Source organism: Arachis hypogaea, chromosome 14 (assembly GCF_003086295.3).
Source record: "Arachis hypogaea cultivar Tifrunner chromosome 14, arahy.Tifrunner.gnm2.J5K5, whole genome shotgun sequence".
Classification (NCBI taxonomy): domain Eukaryota; kingdom Viridiplantae; phylum Streptophyta; class Magnoliopsida; order Fabales; family Fabaceae; genus Arachis; species Arachis hypogaea.
The window spans coordinates 129,853,794-129,876,541 of NC_092049.1; the positions used below are offsets into that span (position 1 = coordinate 129,853,794).

Below are 22,748 nucleotides of genomic sequence, written 5' to 3' on the forward strand. Positions count from 1 at the left end.
TCGGGTTTCTGGAGGACTTGCCGAATGGCCTGGTTGGTTCTTAGGATGATCACGTGCCCTTGGAAGTACTGTTTTAGCCTTCTAGACGAGGTTAGTAGGGCGTAAGCCAATTTTTCCAACTTGGTGTACTTCAACTCCGCCCCTTGGAGTACTTTGCTGATGAAGTATATTGGGCATTGAGTCTTGTCTTCTTCTCAGACAAGGACTGCCGCCATGGCTTGTGTGGTCACCGCTAGGTATAAGTACAGAGGTTCTCCTTCTCTTGGTTTGCTGAGCACGGGGGTTCTGAGAGTATCGTTTTGAAATGGTTGAACGCTTCTTCGCATGCCGGGGTCCACTCGAAGGTGATTCCTTTCTTCATTAGGTTGAAGAATGGGATGGCCCTTTCTGCCGAGGCTCCGAGGAACCAGAATAGAGCCGTGAGCTTCCCGGGGAGTCGCTACACATCTTTGACGCACCCAGGGCTTGTCATTTTGAGGATGGCTTTGCACTTGTCTGGGTTGGCCTCTACCCCTCTTTGCGTTATCATGAAGCCAAGGAATTTTCCGGCCTCCATGGCAAATGCGCATTTGAGTGGGTTGAGCCTCATCTTGAATTTTCTTAGTGCTTTGAAGACAGCTTGGAGGTCGTCAATAAGGCTGCTCAGTTCTGATGTTTTCACCAAGACGTTATCAACGTAAACCTCTACTGTCTTACCGATAAGGTCGTGGAAGACTTTGCTCATTAGTCTTTGATAGGTGCCCCCTGCGTTCTTCAATCCGAATGGCATTACCTTGTAGCAATAGGTGCCTCCTGGTGTTATGAATGTTGTTTTGTCCTCATCAAATCGGTGCATCGGGATCTGGTTATAGCCGGAGTACGCATCCATGAAGCTGAGGAAACGATACCCTGCCGCCGAGTCCACCAAGGTGTCAATGTTGGGGAGGGAAAAAAGTCTTTAGGGCATGCTTTGTTCAAATCGGAATAGTCGACGCACATTCTCCACCTCCTGCTGGCTTTTTTGACGAGGACGACGTTGGACAGCCACGTCAAGTATTTGAGTTCTTTGATGAACCCAGCTTCTAGTAGCCCTGTTGTTTGTTTGGCGACTTTATTAGCCCTTTATTTAGACATCTTTCTTCGCTGTTGGGCTACTGGTTTGGCATTTGGTTTGACGGCTAGCCAGTGGGACATGACTTCGGGATCCAAGCCCGGTATGTCTGACGGTGTCCATGCGAAGAGGTCGTCGTTTGCCCTTACAACCTCCATGAGGGGGCCTTTGAGTTCCTGAGGCAGGTTTCTATTTACGAAGGTAAACTGCTCTGCCGATTTTCCAATCTGGAACTTTTCCATGTCTCCTTCTGGTTCTGGCCTCGGCTTGTCCTCCATCCTTATGTCCAGGTCTGCTAAGAATATGCTGGCTGCCTTCTTAGACTCTTTCCTTAGAGAGAGACTGGCGTTTTTGCAGGCGACCGCTGCTTCTAAGTCTCCCCTAATGGTGCCAACGGTTCTCTTGTCCGTTACGAATTTCATTGTTAGAAATTTAGTGCATATTACGGCTGAGAACTCGTTGATGGTCTTTCTCCCCAGAATGATGTTGTAGGCTGTGGAGTCTCTGAGGACTTCGAAGTCCGCCATAACCGACCTCCTGGTGTCACCGGCTCCTAGGCAAATTGGGAGAGAGATCATCCTGTCGGGCTTTATGTAGTTATCTCCTAGCCCCATGACCCCGTGTTGGTGATTTTTGAGGTCAGACTCCTTGAGTCCCATGGCGTCAAATACGTTTCTGAATAGGATGTTGGAGTCGGCTCCTGTATCAACGAGAATTCGTCTGACTAACCCCGTCCCGACCATTGCCGTGATTACCATGGGAAGTTTTCGGGGAGATCATAAAACTACTGATCTTCTGGACCAAAGGATATCATGGGAGGACCTCTACTTGGGGCAGCGGGACCTCCTGTCGAGATGGATAGAATCCAGGAATCCTTTTTTGCTGCTGATTTGGATTTGGGGGGATTGTCGCGCCCAACCACGATGTTGACCACGAAAGTTGGGGGGTTGTCGGGGTTCTCTATGGGTTCTTATCTTGCCTTGACAGTTCGGCTACGATCTTCTTTGGAACGTTCTCGTTCCCGTCTCCTCGGTTCTCTGATGAGCCGGGAGAACTCGCTCAACTTTCCTTCTCGGATGGCTTGCTCTAACGCGTCCTTGAGGTCGAAATAGTTCTGGGTTTTGTGATCGAACCCCTTGTGATTATCGCAGTAAAGGCTTTTGCTGCCTCCCGTTCTCTCTTTCAACGGCCTAGGTCTGGATAGGATTCCCTTGTCCGAGATCTGCTGGTAGACTTCCACTATGGGCGCCATGAGTGGCATATAGTTTGTGAACCTCCCTACTCGTGGGGGTTGTTTGGGTTGCTTGGCCAAGGTCCCGTCCTTGGGAGCTTCCTTATATCTATCGACCTGAGGGGCTTGCCGAACTGACGTGTTGGAGAGCTTCCGTTTATTGGCTGCTACAACCTGGCTCACCTCTTCATCATTGATGTATTCCTTAGCCACCTTTTGAATTTTCTGCATGGTCTAGACGATATTGGTGGTGAGGTGCTTTCTAAAGTCCTCGTTTAGCAGGCCGTTCGTTAGGCAGAGACTGGCAACCGAGTCCGTAAGGCCGTCGATTTCCAAGCATTCATCGTTGAACCTGTTTAGGAACTTTCTGGTCGGCTTTCTGGGTTTCTAGGTAATCCCTAGCAAGTTAATCGGGTGTTTTGCCTTGGCTATGCGTGTCGTGAACCGAGCTAGGAAGCTTTGGGAGATGTCCGTGAAAGCCGTGATGGATCCTTGTGGCAGAGCATTAAACCATCGGATCGTCGGGCCGGCTAGCGTCACAGGGAATGCTCGACACCTGACCGCGTCGCCTACCCCTTCCAAATTCATTCTCGCCTCGAACGTTGTGAGGTGCTCTTGAGGGTCCTTAGTCCCATCTATCTCATGTCCGTTGGCTTGTCGAAATTTTTCGGAAGCCGGACCTTGAAGATCGAGGGGTGGAAAGGGGTGGCTCCCATGATGACGGGTTCTAGCCGTTTCTTGGCTTTTCCCTTTTGGGATTCGCCACGGCTTTCGGACCTACCTTGGGTAGGTTGTGAGGTTGCCTGTGTTTGCGCTTCGTCTTCGCGCTTTGTCAAGCTCCTTTCCTGGTTCTCGTATCTTCGGGAGGGGGAGCGGGTGCGGGATCGGCTGGCGTCTCCGCGGGACCGGCTGACGTCCCTGTGGGACCGACTCCTCGCTGCCAGCTCCTTTTTAAGGTTTTGTACTCTATGCCTAAGCTCCTACATGATCTTGGCGCTATTAGCTCCCGTCCCTCCGAATGGACGCCTTTCAAGGGTCTTGGTGTAGATTGGTTGGTTTGGCTGAACGAAGGATCGTGGTTGTTCGAACAACTGAGTGCCCAACAACATCATGATATAGGCACGAAGAAAGCGCCGCACAGTCTCCTCATCGGCTCCCTCGGGGCACTCTCCAAAAGTCTACTGGAACCAGGTGCAGTTAACTGCGAACTTCTGAACCTGGCTCGGAGGAGGAATCACTCCAAGCAACTCCTGGAACCACACCCAAGCTGGACGGCCACCCTGGATGTATATCTGGAAATCTGTAAGGCAACCACTGATATAACGTCCGTCCACTGGCAACCCCAACTGGTACGCCACGTCCTGAAGTGTGATCGTGCACTTTCCGAACGGCATATGGAAGGTGTGCGTCTCCAGACGCCACCGCTCGACGAAGGCACTAACAAGGGGCTCATCTAACCAGAACCATCTATAGTTCAGCCTCGCAAGATGGTATAATCCGGTCATCTGCAAGTACAGAACATACCGCTCATCGAGTCGCATGCCCTGCTGCCGCTGCATGCTCCTGATGCATCGCTGTGGCTGCGCATTACATGGACAGCATTATTAGAACCACTTAGAAAACCAGTGACAAAAATAACTAACACCAGAAACCACTTATGGAAACCACTAACAGAATCTACATGCAAAACCAATATAACAAACCAGTAGCAAAACCACATGCTTAAACCGCTAACATAAACCACAAACAAATCCACTTATGAAAAACACGTGCAAAACCACTATCATAAACCGCTTACAAAACCACATAGTAAACCACTTCCAATACCACCAAAATAAATCGCCAAAATAAATCATCAACAAAACCGGTTACAAAAGTACTAACAAAAACCACAACTAAAAACTCCTAACCTAAACCGCCAACAAAACCACATGCTTAAACTGCTAACATAAACTGCATACAAATCTACTTACGAAAACCACATGCAAAACCACTATCATAAACCGCACACAAAATCACATAATAAACTACTTCCAATACTACCAAAATAAACCGCCAACATAAACCATCAACAAAATCGCATACAAAACTACTAACAAAAACCACTAATAAAAACCACTAACATAAACCACCAACTAAACCGCATGCAAAACCTCTAAAATAAACCACTTGCAATACCACTAGGATAAACCGCTAACATAAACCGCTACTAAAACCGCATGCAAAACCACTAACTCAGATAAACCGCTAGCACAAAATTTTCTATCTATTAACCTCGTCATTGATGACCCCGACTATATGAGCAACTCCGTCCAACCGATATAGCCTTTTCGGATCGTCCCCATCGGCTGAGTATTCTATTCGAGTCTTTGTCGGATCGAATCTGGGTCGTTTTCTCTGGGATTTGGTGGGGTATGAGAATGGAAAAGTGATTCGAATGAGGTTGATTCGAACTCCTTATATAGCCGAAATCTATGTAATTCGAACCAGCCCCATTCAAATTACTATTTGAGGCAAATTGTGAGTAATTCGAACCAACTAGGTTCGAATTACTTGGAGAAGCGTTCACGGTGTAATTCGAACTAACCTAGTTCGAATTATGCTGGTAGTTCGAACCATGTTGATTCGAATTAGGTTAATCACGTATTCCTTTATAATTCGAGTTATGTTGATTCGAATTACATGTTAATGTAGTTCGAATCCAGCTAGTTCGAATTACATAGTAACGTGCTTTAGCTGATTCGTGAAGCTATTTTCAGTTTGACTGATTCATGTAATTTGTTTCCTCCCTTGGCTTAATTGTGTTTTTTGCCCTTATAATTATGTAAAAGTAAAAATTAATTAATTTAAAAAAGAGTAAATATAAAATAAAAAAGTTAAATTAAATTAATATAAAAACTACATCTTTGATATTAAAGATAAAAAGGAAACTTTTACATGAATTTCAAAACTACTTATCAACCAAGAGATCCACAACCCGAGCCGAAGTTTGAAGGCGCAACTATGTTCCATTGAAACACTAAGCAGCTAAAATCAAAAGCAATCGCAGCGTCGTGATTCATTGAAACATGGCTCCGAAGGCAAAATCCGTCGAGGCTGCTGCGGGGTCTCAGCCTCCTCCTCCACAGGAATATCCGTTCACCATCCTCAACAGACACATCAACTCCTCCTCCTTGCAAATCAGAGATGGTTCTGTTTGCCCTATTCTTCAACTCGCACCTGTTCCGTTCTTCCTTTTTGCTTCTGTATTTTCCAATATGTGGCTTGAAGGGTATTTACAAATTTGATTAATTAATATTATTAATATTATTGATATTATTATTAATATTATTAATATTAATAAACGGTTACTAGCCGTTTAGTACCATTTGGTTGAAAGGACACAACCTTTTAAGGATTGTGTGTGTTCAAAACATTGTATCTATTAGCTAAAGGGACACAACTCTTTAAGAGTCATATATATTCAAAACATTGTATCTATTGGCAATAGAAAAGACACAACCATTTGTATACGTAACTAATCATAATTGCTACGTGCAATATGTATAAATAAGTCCTTGTCCACTATTTCAGAAAAAAAAAGTACTAAGTGTACAATTTACTCAACCATTAAGAGATTTTCTTTGTTCAAGAGAGTTGAGAATTTCTTACTATTGCTAATTAAGAAATTCTTAGATTTCATTGTATCCTGGGAGAGTATTGTCATCAACCCTATAGCAACTAAGTGTGGGGACAAATATTTCTCTAAAGAAAGCGATCTAATCGTGCCTTGAAACCACTACATAAATATAAGATTTTGTCATCTCCTCATACTCATATACCCAATAATTTTAGAGAGATATTTCTTGAAGATGGCACAAGATCAAAACACTACGTTCAAGGTCATGAATCAAGAGTTTGTCAAATTAGATCGCTTTGATGGAACGAACTTCAACCGTTGGAAAGACAAGATGATGTTTCTTCTTTCGGTTCTCAATCTTGCATATGTGATTGACCCAAAGACTACACCAATTGTCGATGCCGCTGAAAACGTCACACCGGAAGAGAAAGAAAAGATCGTTCAATTGAAGAAGAAACGTGATGAAGATACTTTCGAATGTCGAGGTCATATCCTCAACACTTTATCCGACCGACTCTATGATCTCTACATGTCAATTCAATCACCATTAGAGATTTGGAAGTCTTTGGAAGAAAAGTACAATACCGAACGACAAGGAACAGATAAGTTTATCATGATGAAATATTTTGAATTTATTATGAATGATACTATGCCTGTCATGGATCAAATTCATGAATTACAAATCCTTGTAAGTAGACTTCGTGATCTACAAGTGGTGATCCCTGAATCATTACAAGTTGGAGTAATTATTTCAAAATTACCTTCATCTTGGAATGGTTATAGGAAGAAACTTTTACATCTTGGTGAGGACTTCACAATTGAGAAATTACTAAGGCATATACGTATAGAGGAGGAAACTCGAAAACGTGATGCTGTGTATCTTTCTCAAAGTTCTAAAGTGAATCATATTGATGAAAATAACATCAATAAGAAGAAAAGAAAGTTCTCTAAAGATTCAAAGCAAGATAAGAAGAGACAAAGAGAGTGTTATCATTGTCACAAGAAAGGACACTATATCAAAGAATGTAGACTTCTGAAAAAGGAAGCATCAAAGACCAACTTAGTGGAAGAGAAGGATCTAATTGCTATGGTTGTAGAAAAAGTACAAAACATGCATATTGGCATGGTTACAGAAGTCAACATAGCAACACAAGGAAAATCACTTGAGTGGTGGTTAGATTCTGGGGCTACTGTTCACGTTTGCAATGATCGCAACCAATTCAAAACATATGAAGAAGTGAACAATAGAGAAGTCTTGATGGGCAATGATAACTCAGCCAAAGTTTGTGGTCAAGGAAGTGTGGAATTAAATTTTACATCTGGAAAGAAATTAAGTTTAATAAATGTACTTCATGTTCCAGATTTGAGAAAAAATTTAGTTTCTGTTAGTCTCTTGTGTAAGAAAGGATTCAAAGTTGTAATGGAATCCGATAAAGTGATCTTGCTTAAGAATGATGTATTCATAGGAAAAGGATATTGTACTGAAGGCATGTTTAAACTTAGTATTAATAAAGTGAATGTTTCCTTGTATGTTGTTGATTCTTGTGATTTATGGCATAGTAGATTAGCACACTTAAATTACAAATCAATTGAATATATGCAAAAGAATAACTATATTGATCTTAGTAACAAGGATTTTAATAAGAAATGTGATATTTGCATACAATCCAAAATTACTAAGAAACCTTTTCCTAAGGTTGAAAGAAATACACATTTATTAGAATTGATTCATAGTGATATTTGTGAACTAAATGGCAATATTACTAGAGGAGGAAAAAGATACTTTATAACCTTCATTGATGATTGTTCTAGATTTACTTATGTGTATTTGCTTAGAAATAAAGATGAAGCTTTTGAAATGTTTAAGAAATATAAAATGGAAGTAGAAAATATGGATAATAAGAAAATAAAAGTTTTTCGTAGTGATCGAGGTGGAGAATATTTTTCTAATGAATTTGATCACTTTTGTGAATTACATGGTATTGTGCATGAATCTTCCGCTCCATATACTCCGCAACAAAATGGTTTGACGGAAAGGAAAAACCGTACCTTAGTGGATATGGTTAATTCAATGTTACTAAATGCAAAATTGCCTTACAATTTGTGGGGTGAAGCATTATTGACATCATGTCATATCCATAATAGGATATCATCAAGATATAGAAAGGTTTCTCCTTATGAAATTTGGAAAGGAAGGAAACCTAATTTAAATTATCTTAAAGTGTGGGGGTGTTTAGCCTTTTATCGAGTTCCCGATCAAAAGAGAACCAAATTGGGCCAAGAGCCATAAAAGGCGCTTTTATAGGATATGCTCAAAATTCTAAAGCATATAGAATATTAGACTTAGTGTCTAATGTAGTTGTTGAATCAAGAGAAGTAGAATTTATTGAAAATAAATTTATCAATGATTCAACTTCTAATTCAGAGTATCTCCAAAATGATACTAATATTTCACAAGAAATAAATAATCAAAATAATAAACGTCTAAACGACAAAGAGTTGATTGAACCAAGGAAGAGCTTGAGAGTAAGAAAAGAAAAGGACTTGGGTCCAGATTTTATTTCTTCTCAGGCTATCACCTTTTTGGTAGAAGGAACTAGGAATTCTGTAACAAACAAGATTCCTATTGTGATGAACATAGAGGGTGATCCTCAAACGTTCAAAGAGGCTATGGCTTCAAGGGATTCTGCTTTTTGGAAAGAAGCAATAAACGATGAAATGGACTCAATATTATCTAACAGTACTTGGGTCTTGGTTGATTTGCCTCCAGGATCAAAGCCTATAGGATGTAAGTGGGTATTTAGAAGAAAGTATAACACTGATGGTTCATTACAAACCTTTAAAGCAAGGTTAGTGGCCAAGGGGTTTAGACAACAAGAAGGTCTAGACTATTTTGATACCTACGCACCTGTGGCAAGAATGACTTCTATTAGGGCTCTTATAGTATTAGCATCCATACATAAGCTTCATATACATCAAATGGATGTTAAAACGGCTTTTTTAAATGGAGATCTTAATGAAGAAATTTATATGGAGCAACCGGAAGGCTATGTGCTACCCGAAAATGAAAAGAAAGTTTGCAAATTAATTAAGTCTTTGTATGGCTAAAACAAGCGCCTAAACAATGGCATGAGAAGTTTGATTCAGTGGTGTTATCAAATGGCTTCTCACATAATAGTGCGGATAAATGTATTTACTCAAAATTTACTAAAGATTATGGAGTAATTATTTGTTTATATGTTGATGATATGTTGATCATCGGAACAAATTTAGAAGGAATTCGTATAACAAAGGAGTATCTAACTTCTAAATTCAAGATGAAGGATTTGAATGAAGTTGATACAATATTAGGCATAAAGGTGCATAAGAATGAAGTTGGCTTTACTTTAAGTCAATCTCATCATATTAAAAAGGCATTGGAAAAGTTTGATCATCTCACAATTAAAGAATCCAATAGGCCATATGATCCTAATCTTAAATTAGAAGGAAACATGGGAAGACCTATAGCACAATTAGAATATGCTAGTGCTATAGGAAGTTTAATGTATGCAATGTATTGTACTAGACCTGATATAGCATTTGCTGTGTGCAAATTATCAAGGTTTACAGGAAAGCCTAGCAATCAACATTGGAAAGCTATAACAAGAGTTCTTGGTTATCTCAAGAAAACCATAAACTTGGGATTACATTATAGTGATTATCCCGCAGTTTTAGAAGGTTATTCCAACGCAAGTTGGATTACAAATCTTAGTGATAACAAATCCACTTCAGGATGGATTTTCACCATAGGTGGTGGAGCAATAAGTTGGGCCTCAAAGAAACAAACATGTATTACACATTCTACTATGGAGGCTGAGTTTGTAGCTTTATCAACCGCAGGTAAAGAAGCGGAATGGTTAAGAAATTTGTTATATGATATAAAGCTGTGGCCACAGCAGACGACAGCCATTTCAATCTTCTGTGATAGTGAATCAACCATGTCTCGAGCATATAACAAGGTTTATAATGGAAAGTCTAGACATATAAGTTTGAGACATGAGTTTGTGAGGCAACTAATAGATGATGGTGTAATTACCATTACTTATATAAGATCTCAAGGAAATTTAGCAGACCCTTTGACTAAAGGTTTGTCAAGGGATAAAATCAAAGAAACTACTGCTAAAATGGGATTAAAACCTATTATTGCTAAATGATGGGAACCCAACCTTATTCTAGTAGATCACTAGTTTCAAGGTTTAATGGGTAATAACAAGTTATTTAGCAATTGGAGCACTAAGGTATAGGATTTAGTGCTATTTACAATAAATTAGGAGGGTGAGTTTAAACTCTTAATGGAATGATAATATTATCTATCAAAAGATTCCACCTATATGAATATAAGAGTGGTGCCGCTCTAATCGAGAATTTTAGAGGTTTTATTCTCGTAAATATTCATGAAACCGGGATGAGCACAAGGCCATATAAGTGCTTAAAATTGTAAACTCTTGAACTTGGAGGGTATAAGTAATGTGTGTGATTTTTGGTACTAGCATATGGAGTATAGGTTTAATCGATTAGATACCTATTACTTCGTTAGAACTTTAAAATTTACACTAAAAGAATGTTTAATCTTAGCGACACATTCTTTATGCATATACTTGTATGACATTTAAATTTTGTAAATAGTGAGGGATTGAAGGGTATTTACAAATTTGATTAATTAATATTATTAATATTATTGATATTATTATTAATATTATTAATATTAATAAACGGTTACTAGCCGTTTAGTACCATTTGGTTGAAAGGACACAACCTTTTAAGGATTGTGTGTGTTCAAAATATTGTATCTATTGGCTAAAGGGACACAACTCTTTAAGAGTTGTATATGTTCAAAACATTGTATCTATTGGCAATAGAAAAGACACAACCATTTGTATACGTAACTAATCATAATTGCTACGTACAATATGTATAAATAAGTCCTTATCCACTATTTCAGAAAAAAAAGTACTAAGTGTACAATTTACTCAACCATTAAGAGATTTTCTTTGTTCAAGAGAGTTGAGAATTTCTTACTATTGCTAATTAAGAAATTCTTAGGTTTCATTGTATCCTGGGAGAGTATTGTCATCAACCCTATAGCAACTAAGTGTGGGGACAAATATCTCTCTAAAGAAAGCGATCTAATCGTGCCTTGAAACCACTACATAAATATAAGATTTTGTCATCTTCTCTTACTCATATACCCAACATGGCTCATGTCATAGGAATATGTTTCTAGAACATTCGTCACGTTTCACAATCTAGTTCACATGGAGTTTTCTGAGTTTGATTGTGAATGGGGTTTGTGAGTAAGATTGCTCGGGTTCTGCCCTTTGCTTCGGACTCTGATTTGTGGAGATTAATGATTTTTTTCCGGTATTTTTTTCTCTTAAAATGTTGTTTTATCTTCTAATCTTTTATGAATTTTAGGCAGAATGCAAGAGTTCTACTGAAAATGGCCATATGCAGCATAAGATACTTAGTGGGAGAAGCAAGGTTCAAAATCTTACAAGATTTATCCAAGGTTCCTAGAATCTCTAGAGCTTCTATTACTCTTGTTTGATGTGAATGAATGATATCTGCATTTTACTATTTTAAATAACCAATTTCTAGGGTGAAAACTCAGGTACAGTCAACCTCACCTGAAATTAATAACTGATAATTGTTAAATAAAAATTTAATCAAATCAGTCAAATTATTTGACCACTTTTAACTATTAATTTCATGTGAGTTTGAGTTTTCACCGGCTAGTTCATAGATGTCTAGCTACTGGTTTCGCAAGACTCGTATTAACTTATGATTAGTGTTTAATTTAGTTAGGTTGTGAACAACCGGATATAAACTTTGACAGAAATTCTACGGTATGGATCCAAGACGGTAACGTTGTTATTGTTTTTGTTAAATAATTAGTGTGGAATAGATTGTTTTCCCACAATGTTTAACTGAATCTAGGTCCTGCTTGTATAAGTGTATGCAATGTTTGTTTCTATTCAATTTGATGAATGCCTAAATATGAATTTGATGCATTGTTTGACTCATTTGTCAAGTACTAATGGTTTGCTCAAACTACACCAAATATAAAAAGGAAAAATCCCAGTTTTCTGCATCAAAAGGCATACTAGAAGACACTAGAGCAGATGTTCTATAAGAGTAGTTAAGAAGGCATCAAAAGCTCCATTTATGTCTCTGTTAAACAACTATTTTACTATGTTGATGACATTGTTTGTCGGAATATGGATCATCTAAATATTTTTAAAAATTAAGATACACTATTACACTTCTTCAGTTTTCGACAATTATAACTTCAATTGATTTGTGCTTAAAAATAGTGTATTCATACCATTATATGATGGGTCCATCTAGTGTACAGATGCATTTTGGTACAGATTTACAGATTTTTTTTTTATTTGGTTTAAAAGCGTATCACTAAAAGTGTTGCTTAAAGAGAAAGTGTTACCCTTAATCGTTAACTTGGCTCTGATACCAATTTTTAACTCTTTTATGTTTATAATGTGTATAGATTTGAAGATGTTGAAAATTTTTTAACTCTTTTATGTTTATAATGTGTATAGATTTGAAGATGTTGAAAATTTCTATTATTACTAGTATTTATAATTCTGATTTCATTTTTATAGTTTTTTTAATCTTGTTTTAGTTTATAATATTCTTTTTTGCATGGATTATTGTTTATAAAATCTTTTATCTGTTTGTCTTTTTCTTTAATATATTTTTTCAAATCTTCAAAAACTTCTTTTATTTCTACACTTTCCGTTGTTTCTAAATATCTTTTTAATTTTTCAACCTCATTCTCCATTTTTTCTTTTAACAGCTTTAATTCTTTTAAGTCATAATATGGTTTTCCAGGCATTTATAAATTTTTTAAGTTTAACTCCAACTTGTTTATATTTATTCTTATTTCTATCCTTTTTATTATAAGGTCATCAATTTCGATCTGAAGATTATTTAATTTCTTTTTATACTCCTTTATTTTACTTTTTAATTTTTTCGCTCTTTTTCTTTTTATTTTATTTTCTGGTCTTTCAATTTTTGTATGCTTCATTATTTATTTTAGAATTTCTGTAAATTCTATCATTGCTTCATCACTTTTTCTAGAGATTCTATTAATTTTTCTAACTCTTCAACTTCTCTTTTTAACTTGTCATAGATTATTTTTAGAGCTTTAAATGCTCTTTGATTTATTTCAGAGAACTGTCAAACGATTTTCTCTTTCAAAGAGCTCTTGTTTCTTATCTTGATAAGTTACATATATTTCTTCTTTATTTATTGTCATAATTTAGTATTTAGGGTTTCATTTAATTTTTCGACCTTTTTTGTTAATTCTTTTATTTCAGAATCTTCTTCTTTAATCTTTAACTTAGATAAACTTAAGGGACTATTAATTTTAGATTCTCTTATTTGAAAATTTGATGAAACCAATTTTCCTGATGGTTCTTTTAGTAATAGAACTGAGTTTTCAATAGCTTTATATTTTGGTATTTCTGTTTTTACAATTTTCTGAAATAATTCATCGACATAAATTCTTTCTCTGTTTTTAAATATTATACTATGATGGCTATTTGTTAAAGCATAATTTATTGCATATGTAATTGAAAATGGTTCATCATCTTGTTCCATTAGATTCTTTCTATGAAATTTATAAGCTAAACTTACAGATCTTCCAAGATTTTCAGTTGATAAAGGTATAGCATATCCAAGATGGGCATTAAATTTAACATTTACGTTTGCCAAATTTCCATGAACAATTCCAATTATTTGATCTATTGGGTCATCAGTAATTCTTTTGTCACAGATTGCTAAACTTATTGGTGAATTAATTCCTTTCATATACGTAGATTTAATTAAGACTTGTATAGTACTAATATGAATCCATCCAATTTTAGATCTTTTTTGTTGATCCTTAATTTTCTCAATCTGTTTACTCAATTCTTCATTATTTATCAAAGCTATTTCAAGTTCTCCATTGGCAGATTTTATTTTTATAGGAGCTTCAAGTTGAATTTTTCCATAGTATATTATATTTTTTCTGTTAAAAACTTCTTTTAAAAGATTTTGTTTATTAAAATTTTCATTTGATTTGAGATTTAATTCTGTTTTTAGAACAGCCTGCTTTTCATTATCTAATAAAGCAGTTAATCTATAATAATCAGATTCTTCTGTTAATTCTAAACTTTCTAAATAATTCATAATTGAAAGACTAGAATGAAGATGTACCTTTCTGGAGAAAAACTTCCTTTATTCAGTATATTTTACATAAGGGGTTTTTATCTCCAGAGGAGAGATTGTAGATACTAACTCCAAATGGGAGTTTAGAACTATTTTTCCCTAAGGGGATTCTTCCTCAGACTATAGGATCGCCTCGGCAGCTTCCTCCTTACTCTCCTAGCATATGAGTACTCTTAGCCTCCTGCTTCCTATTGTCTGATGCCTTTACAATTGCCTAAGCAGCCTATTTATAATAGTTGGGTTTGATGGACAATTCCCATCCTTACCCTTCTTATGATGTCATTGCTTACGTCATTGTTTGTTCTCTTTCACCAGCTACATTGTTGGTGCTCTATGACCTAAGTGCTTACGTCACTATGCAATAATGTTGAGAGATGCTTCAGATGTGCTGTCCTCTTCTTTTATCATGTGACCGTCAGATGTATTGTCTTCTTCCTTCATCATGTGAGTTGATTCCGTTTCATTATTGCTTTCTTCAGATAACTCTGAGGCACATAGCTGGCACTTGTGGTCTTCTCTGTCTTTTATCAAATAGCAAAGATTCCTCTTTATCCTTTCAGGGAGCTTTTCTAAAAGTCCAGATAAGTTGTAGAATGCTGATTCAAATTCTACCAAGAGTCTCATTTCTCTTTCTTCAATTTCATTTCTTTTACTGGACACAAGCAGAGTATTTCTACTTTTATAATTAATCCTTGTGTGAGATTCCTTCGTTATTTTTTGAGTTCTTTCAAAGACCCTTGCTAATGTGCTGGCTAGCCTTCCTTCATGACTGTAAATTGTTAAATCTTGAATTTGATCAATTGGTTGAAAATTTCCTGGGAAGACGGACATGAATATTACTTGGTGTGCTGGAACCAAGCATTCTTCTTCTTCATTAAAAATAGGTTGACTGTTTGTAAATTTTAGGGATATATCCCTTGGATTTACATTGTCAATCATATTTTTAAATCTCTTTACTGCATCAACGAATCCTGCAGGAAACTCACTAATAATTTTTAGATCATTAAAAATTAAGATTGTATCAATTAATCCATACTGGAAAAACTGATAGGTGTCAGATGGGGAAGCATCTGGAAATATAACCAGCTTTGTTAGCTGTTCTTTGGCAACAGGATAATATCCCAAAATTGCCCTTTTTTCTTCAGTCCAATTCAGGACTATGTTAAGGGTTTCTCTGAGATTAGATCTACAGACCCTTTTCTTTTCCTTGATTTCAGCCCTTGTAGGAATGTTTCTTATTATCCCTGTTCTCTGGGTTTGAATTGGAGCTTTATCTGCTCTTTTTAGGGTTTGCTCTGGATGGAGAGCTTCATATTCCTTGAAGGATTTCTTTGCCTCTTCCAGTGTTAGGAACCCTCCTTTATGAATTATCTTTGACTGGTGTGTGAATGGTGCTGCTTTTTCCCAGGCATCATATACTCCTTTCATGGGGCCATTATAAATTACATAATATTTTTTATCTTGGGTGGATTTTTTAATGATTTCAGCAATTGTTTTATTTTCTGAAATTTTTTCTTCACCTGATTTGTCCACCATGCTTAGCTGGCTGAACTCTGATGTTTCTGCTTGTTGTGTTGATTTCATTGCTTTGATGGCCTTCTTGAGGGATTGGATCTGTGTCCTTATTTGCTGACAATGCTTGCATTTTTCGAGCTCTTGCTCATATTTTTGAATTTCTTGATCTAATGCGTTGTAGACGAACTCCATTCTCTTGTTAATGTATCAATCGTCCATGATTATAATCAACTTTTAAATTATATCGTATGAAACCTGTTAGGTAGCTTGAATCTGTCCTTAATGTAAATTCTCTTGGTAGTAAATCAATTTTCCATTTCTTAAGAGATTTAATTGCTGCTAGAGTTTCCTTTTCATGAGTGGTATATCTCTGTTCTGTTGGAGTAAAAGTCCCTGAAATATACTTGCAAAGTAATTCCTTTAGGGAATCTTTAGAATCTAGTGATTCTTTTCCTTGTTCCAAACTTTTTATAGCTTTCTTAGCTTTTAGACATCCTGACCAGGTTATGTCTGAAGCATCTGTTTCTACTATTAAGAAGTCATTTTCTTCTGGAATATAAAGTTCTGGAAGTTTTTCACATAATTCTTTAATCCTTTGAATTTGCATACTATCTTTTTCATCCCATTTCCATTCTTTTTTAGTACTTATTTTTGGAAATAAGCTTTTAGTGTATTCTGTTATATTCTTTAAAAATCCTTGATCAGAAATATAATTTATACATCCTAAAAATCTTTGTAATTGTTTTCTATCTTTTATTTTATTAGGAAATAAATTTACCTTTTCTAGGACATTTGGTTGAAGTTTTAGCTTTCCTTGAGTAGATAGAATTAATCAAAGAAACTCTATTTCTTGTTTTGCTATTCTTGCTTTCTTTTTGCTAAGAACTAATCCTTTTTCTTTACATCTTTCTAAAACTATTAATAATTTTTGAAGATGATCTTCTCTATCCTGTTTTGTAAAAATTAGTATATCATCAATATACACTAAAACAAATTCATTTAACTCTTTTAGATTTTCTTCCATAAATCTTTGGTAAATACCTGGGGCTTGTTTTAATCCGAATGGTAATACATTCCATTCATAGAGTAACACACTTGTTGATTCTTTTGTTGGGCAAGTAAAAGCAGTTAATTTCTTTGTTTCTTTATCTAAACGAAGCTGCCAATATCCTGATTTTGCATCAAGAGATGAAAACCAAGTTGCTCCTTTGATTTTTTCTAAAATAGAATCTTTCCTTGGAAGTTTATGAGCATCACCAATAGTTGCTTCATTCATCTTTTTATAGTTAATAACCATTCTTCGTTTTCCCCTTTTAATTTCATTATTGTTTTCGACATAAAAGGCTGGAGCCGCATGAGGACTTTTACTTAATCTTATAATTCCTTTTTCCAAAAGATCTCTACATTCTAATGAAAACTCTTCTCTATCTCTTGCGGAATAAGGAATTTTATTTGGAACATTTATCTCTTTTGTAGGATCTTTTAATTTAATACTTACTAATTCGTTATTTGTATTTTTAACATCTAAAGGATTTTCAGCACAAATTTCATCCAAAAGTTCTTCTATCTTTATTTCAAGACTATTTTTTGGGATATTTATCTGAAAGTATAAATTTAAATAACATGTCTCTAATATAGAAAATATTTTAAATTTTAAGATCTTATCTATAGTGGTAGTTGGTATTTTTATACGTTTTGATTTTTGATTTATTGAAGAATCGTGTGGTGCTTTTAAAACTATATATGTTAATTCTTGAATGAATGGATGATATAGCTTTAAAAAATTATTTCCTATGATAAAATCCATTCCAGAGTCTAACATATATATAGATGGAACAATGAACCTATAATTTTGAATAAAAATTTCAACCATCTCTGCTTTTTGGTTAATTTTATGTATTGATTTGTCAGCTATTCTAACTCTTAATGGTTTCTTTAATTTTTTCCAATCAAGTTTTATGTTTGAACTAGCAAAGCATTGCGTTGCTCCAGAATCTATGAAAGCATTTATAAACTTTTCTGTTATTTTTATAGTAATAAATGTAGCATTATTACTCAGTCTCTGAGTCTGTTTCCGAGACATATTCAAAAATATAGTCTAAGTTATCATCAGATTCTTCTAATGGTTCCATGAAACAGGACTTAGCAATTTCTATTTGTTTAGTAAGATCCTTTTTATCCTTCTTTTTCGGACATTATTTGCATAGTGTCCTTCTTCTTGGCAATACCAACACTTACAATTTTCTTTTTTATTGGGCAATAATCACTTTTTTGTCTTCTGTTTTTATTGTTATTTCTTTTTCTAAAATACCTCTTTTTTCTCCAGTTTGGATAGTATTTTCTTTTTCTAAATTGATATTTTCTTTTTCTTTGAAAATTTTTATTAAGACTATATTTTTGAGGTATCTCTTCATTATCCTGACAGCAAATTCTAATTATATTTGCAAATCTTTTTTGAGTTGCTTCTTGCATACAACGTTCTTTTATTTCCTCTCTTATTGCAGAGGTTGCTCCACCAAAATTATTTTCAATTGTTCCTCTATTTATTTCTCTTATAAATCTTCCCATAATAAATTCATTAGCAGGATATGAAAGTTTTGTTATATACATACTAAGATAATGATTTTTATCTTCTTCTTTTAATTTGTAATAATGTATTCTATATTCACATATATAAGACTCCACATTACATAGATCATATATCTGAATGTTAGCTAAATTGTAAGACCCGGTTAATTAATGGTTAATTAACCCATAAATGAGAATTTATTCTAGAAAGCCAAAAATGTTATTTTTATGGCTAAATGTGATAGAGGAAATTGAGACGAGAATTTCGGTACCAATTTTATAGAAATCGGACCAAGATTGGACCGAACGGGCCAAACCGGACCAACCGGACCCAAAGTGGGTCCTTGGCCCAACATAACTAAACCAAAACCCTAGTTTTCAGCACTCTCTCTCCTCACAACACACTCAAACACGCTGAAATTGAAGAGAGGGGAGGAAGAACACTCTCTCAAGTTCTTTCTCTCACTTGATCTTCAAACCACCATAACTTTTGATCTAGAGCTCCGATTGCCGCTCCGTTTGCGGCCACGCGTTCACCGCGGAGAGCTCTACAAAACCCATACAACTAATCTTGAGGTAAGCCACGTGTTTCTGTTCGAAATTCCAGCCCTTATTTTCGAGTTTCATGGGTAAAATGTTGAGATTTTGGGTTCTTTGATGTTATAGGACCCAACTCTCTTGAAGGAGAAGGTTAATCTTGTCTCCTTGGACCTTGGGTGTGGTAAGATTCTCAACCCTAGTGTGATTTTGTTGTTCTATGATGTTTGGGTTTTGAGATGTTGTGTATGGGTATGATGATTGTGGCTTAGGTTGTGTATATGTGAATATTGGAGCTTGATTGGTGATTTTGGAAAGCTTGGAAGAGGGTTTTGTGTGATAAAATCTGTTCTTGGAGGTGTTGATACCTTGAGAGCTTGTGGACAAGTGGTTTGGAAGTGCTCCGGTTGAGCTTGGGGAGTCGGCTAAGGTATGGTTTTGGTTTCCCGTATCTAATATGTAATGTGGTAGGAAATACTTAGGCTAGAGGCCCTAAGATAGGCATTGAATTGTTGGTGTTGTTGAATGGTTGAAATATATGATGTGTTCATATATGTGATTATGAATATTGATGCCTTGATTGTGTGAAATATGAGAAATGCATGTTGTGATATATGCTTGATGGATGATTGAGGTTGAATTGATGGGTGGTACCATGTTGATGGTGAGTATGATGTTGATTATGTATAATGATGGTTAATTGGAAATGGTATTATTGGAAATTGGGATGAGGAAGGATGTATGACATGATATTGTGTTTGTCCTTTAGCCATTTGATTGAGAAGTGTTAAAATGGTTGGATGTGGTTTTGGAAACCTTGGTAAAGTGTCAATGTGTGAGTTGAGGATGGCTTGTTGTTGATTTTGGTACATTTTGAATGATTTCAAAGAGAAGGGTTGAAATTGGCATGTTTGATTGATTTTGAAAAGAGTTGAAAGTGGCTTGTTTTGAAAATGGCACCTTGTGGTTTTGTATGAAAACATGGTTTTTGGGCATACTTTGACGGGACATAACTTGGACTACGGATCTCTGATTTGTGCCAAATCTGTTTAGAAATGAAATTGGATCCGGGATGTCCATGCCGTTCAAAGAACGGGTGAAAAACGATTTAAAATGAGGAAGTTATGTCCATCGGAAGATTGGGGTTTGAATATGTAAATTCTGCAGCTTTTAACTTAGAAAATTTTTAGCAGAATGACCCCTCGCGCGTAGGCGCACTTGGTGCGTACGCGCCGTTCTTCGAGAAAGCGCCATCCACGCGTGCGCGTACGCGTGGACCTGTTTTCATCCCAAAGTTGATTTTTGAGTTTTAAAAGCCATATTTCATACTTCTAAGCCTCCGATCTCACCACTTATGTCTTAAATCATTATGATATGCCTAGCATGAGAAAAAGGGCTAGTGAATGTGGTAACTTGCGAGTGAAGCAAGGGAAAAATGAATGATCATTGAGGATCAAAGATGATTATGTGAGATGCGGAGAATGGCGGTGGAAGTGCTTGTTGTGCCATGGGCCGAAGGGCCGTAATTGTTAATGAATTGGCTGGTTATGGATTTAACCGTGAGCCGGATGGCTAGATTATTGCCGTGTTACGGCGGAGCCATGTTTATGGCCAAGTATAAATGCATATATGATGTTGATTGAATTGTGAAGGTTTGCACTTCCACCATCGGAGATGAGGGTTTCCCTGGGTAGTAGCAGTGGCTAGCCACCACGTGCTCCAGGTTGAGACTCGAAGCTCTTTTGACCCTATGTCGTAAGTGTGGCCGGGCACTGTGAAAGGCCCGGATGAGCTCGCCCCCATAAATATTCACCAGTGATGGTGATGGATAAATATTCACCAGTGAGGGTGATGGATATGGATCATGATTATGATCAAGTTTATGATGAGTATAACTCGAGTTGGGGATGCACGACAGAGGGACAGTCCAATGGCTAGCTACCAGGACTTGTCGGGTTGGCTCTATAACCGACAGATGATATCATCAGCCACTAGGGACAGGCATGCATCATAAGCATACTACATGAATTGTTTGAGATTGCCTATTTGACTGCATATTACTTGCTATTTGTCTAAATGCCTTAATTGTTCTTATTTGTATATCTCATGTCTGATATAACTGTGTTTGCTATATTATACTCCTGCTGGTGGTTGGGAGGTCTGAAGGAATTGGAAAGGGAAGTATTAGTTAGACTGAAGGATCTTTAGTTAGTTGCCGCTTACGGTTTAGCTTGTTTATAAGCTTTGATATTTTCTGGAGGAAGTTCTAGGATTGCCTTCGGCTTTCCTCTATTATTATGTATTATATATGTGGAAGCTGTTACCGTGCTGGGGACCTCTGGTTCTCACCCATGCGGATTTTGTGGTTTTCAGATGCAGGACGCGAGGCTTCTCGTTGAGGCATGCTGGAGACTTCTGGATTAGCGAAGATCCTTTGTTCTTGGGACTCTGTTTTGGTTTATATATCTTGTTTAGATACTTTTATCTCCATTAAATAATACAAACTGTGATGACTCCTTCTAGAGGGGATTTTGGAGAATAGGTTGTATGTATTTTGTGTCCCTTTGGGTTTCCTTTGGGGTTTCCTTATTTTATTATATGTATATATTATTATGCTCGGACCGGTTATCTTCGCAGCCGGATCTTGAGTCTTGATATTCCCGTTTTTGACACTCTTTATATATATGATCTTGCGTTAGCTTATCCTTTGCTCGTTACGTTATCGATCGGAGTGTTGCGCGTTCGAGTTACGGTTTTTGTTTACCCCTTTTTCTACAAAGGCTCCTAGTTATAATCAATTATTCATACTACTATACGTACTAAATTTTTGTTTTAGAGGTCGTAATACCTTGCCATCTCTGAATTATGACTTAAGCATAAGACTTTGTATGGTAGGGTGTTACATTATGGTATCAGAGCAGTTCGTTCCTGTAGAGCCTGAGGAATGGACTGACTATGCTTCTGTGCATTCTCTGTATGTGTGTTATGTGCTGTTAGTATATCTACTTGATATAGTTGGCATAAACGTTCATGAGCATGCATTTGGGACTTTGAAGCACTAGACTTCCGATATTGAGACTGATCAACTTAATATCGATTGTTGGGTGTGTATAGGAACCAGATGGCGCCTCGTGGACGCGGTAGAGGTAGTGCGAGAGGTCGTACGAATGCTCGTGCACCGGAGAATAACCCTAATGACCCGGTGAACTTTATGGCTGCGTTGGAGAACATGGCTGCTGCTATGCAAGCCACTGCTGAGGCTCTTGGTCAACAGATGAACAACCATGGTAATGATGGAGGTGGAGTTCAGGGTCCAATGACCTTGGCAAACTTTTTGAAGCTTAATCCGCCTAAGTTCAAGGGAACTACTAGCCCGACTGAGGCTGATACATGGTTTCAGGCTATAGAGCGAGCATTACAAGCACAAGTGGTACCTGAAGGACAGCGTGTCGAGTTTGCCACTTATATGCTCACCGGTGAAGCATCGTATTGGTGGCAAGGCATCCGACGTCTTCTGCAGCAGGGTGATGACTATATCACCTGGGATGTCTTCCAAGAGGAGTTCTATAAGAAGTACTTTCCGACTTCTGCTAGGACGGCCAAGGAGCTTGAATTGTTGCAGCTGAAGCAGGGTACTATGTCCGTATCTGAGTATACTGACAAGTTTGAGGAGCTGTTCAGATTCTCTCGTATGTGTCAAGGGACTCCGGTGGAATATGAGGAATGGAAGTGTGTTAAGTACGAGGGAGGACTCCGGAGTGATATTTTCGGTTCGGTGGGGCCAATGGAGATTAGGACTTTCTCCGAATTGGTGAACAAGTGTAGGGTTGCTGAAGAGTGTGTGAAGAGGGCAGCCGCTGAGAAAGGAAGTCACAAAGGATCATTTCCACAGAACCGAGGGAAGAGCTTTGCACCTAGAG

General features: G+C 37.0%; 2 protein-coding genes across 2 annotated transcripts; both read right to left on the reverse strand.

The window, feature by feature from the left end:
- Positions 1-1,101: 1,101 nt before the first annotated feature.
- On the reverse strand, positions 1,102-1,833 carry LOC140178740 (uncharacterized). Its single transcript, XM_072215973.1, has one exon. The coding sequence runs from the start codon at positions 1,831-1,833 to the stop codon at positions 1,102-1,104; it is 732 nt and encodes a 243-aa protein (XP_072072074.1).
- Positions 1,834-3,499: 1,666 nt separating this feature from the next.
- On the reverse strand, positions 3,500-5,383 carry LOC112743195 (serine/threonine-protein phosphatase 7 long form homolog). The gene is made up of 3 exons (XM_025792402.2): positions 5,284-5,383; positions 3,994-3,998; positions 3,500-3,901 (listed from the first exon to the last, which is right to left on the reverse strand). Exons 1-3 carry the CDS (start codon positions 5,381-5,383, stop codon positions 3,500-3,502), a joined length of 507 nt encoding a protein of 168 aa, XP_025648187.2.
- Between the last annotated feature and the right edge of the window lie 17,365 nt (positions 5,384-22,748).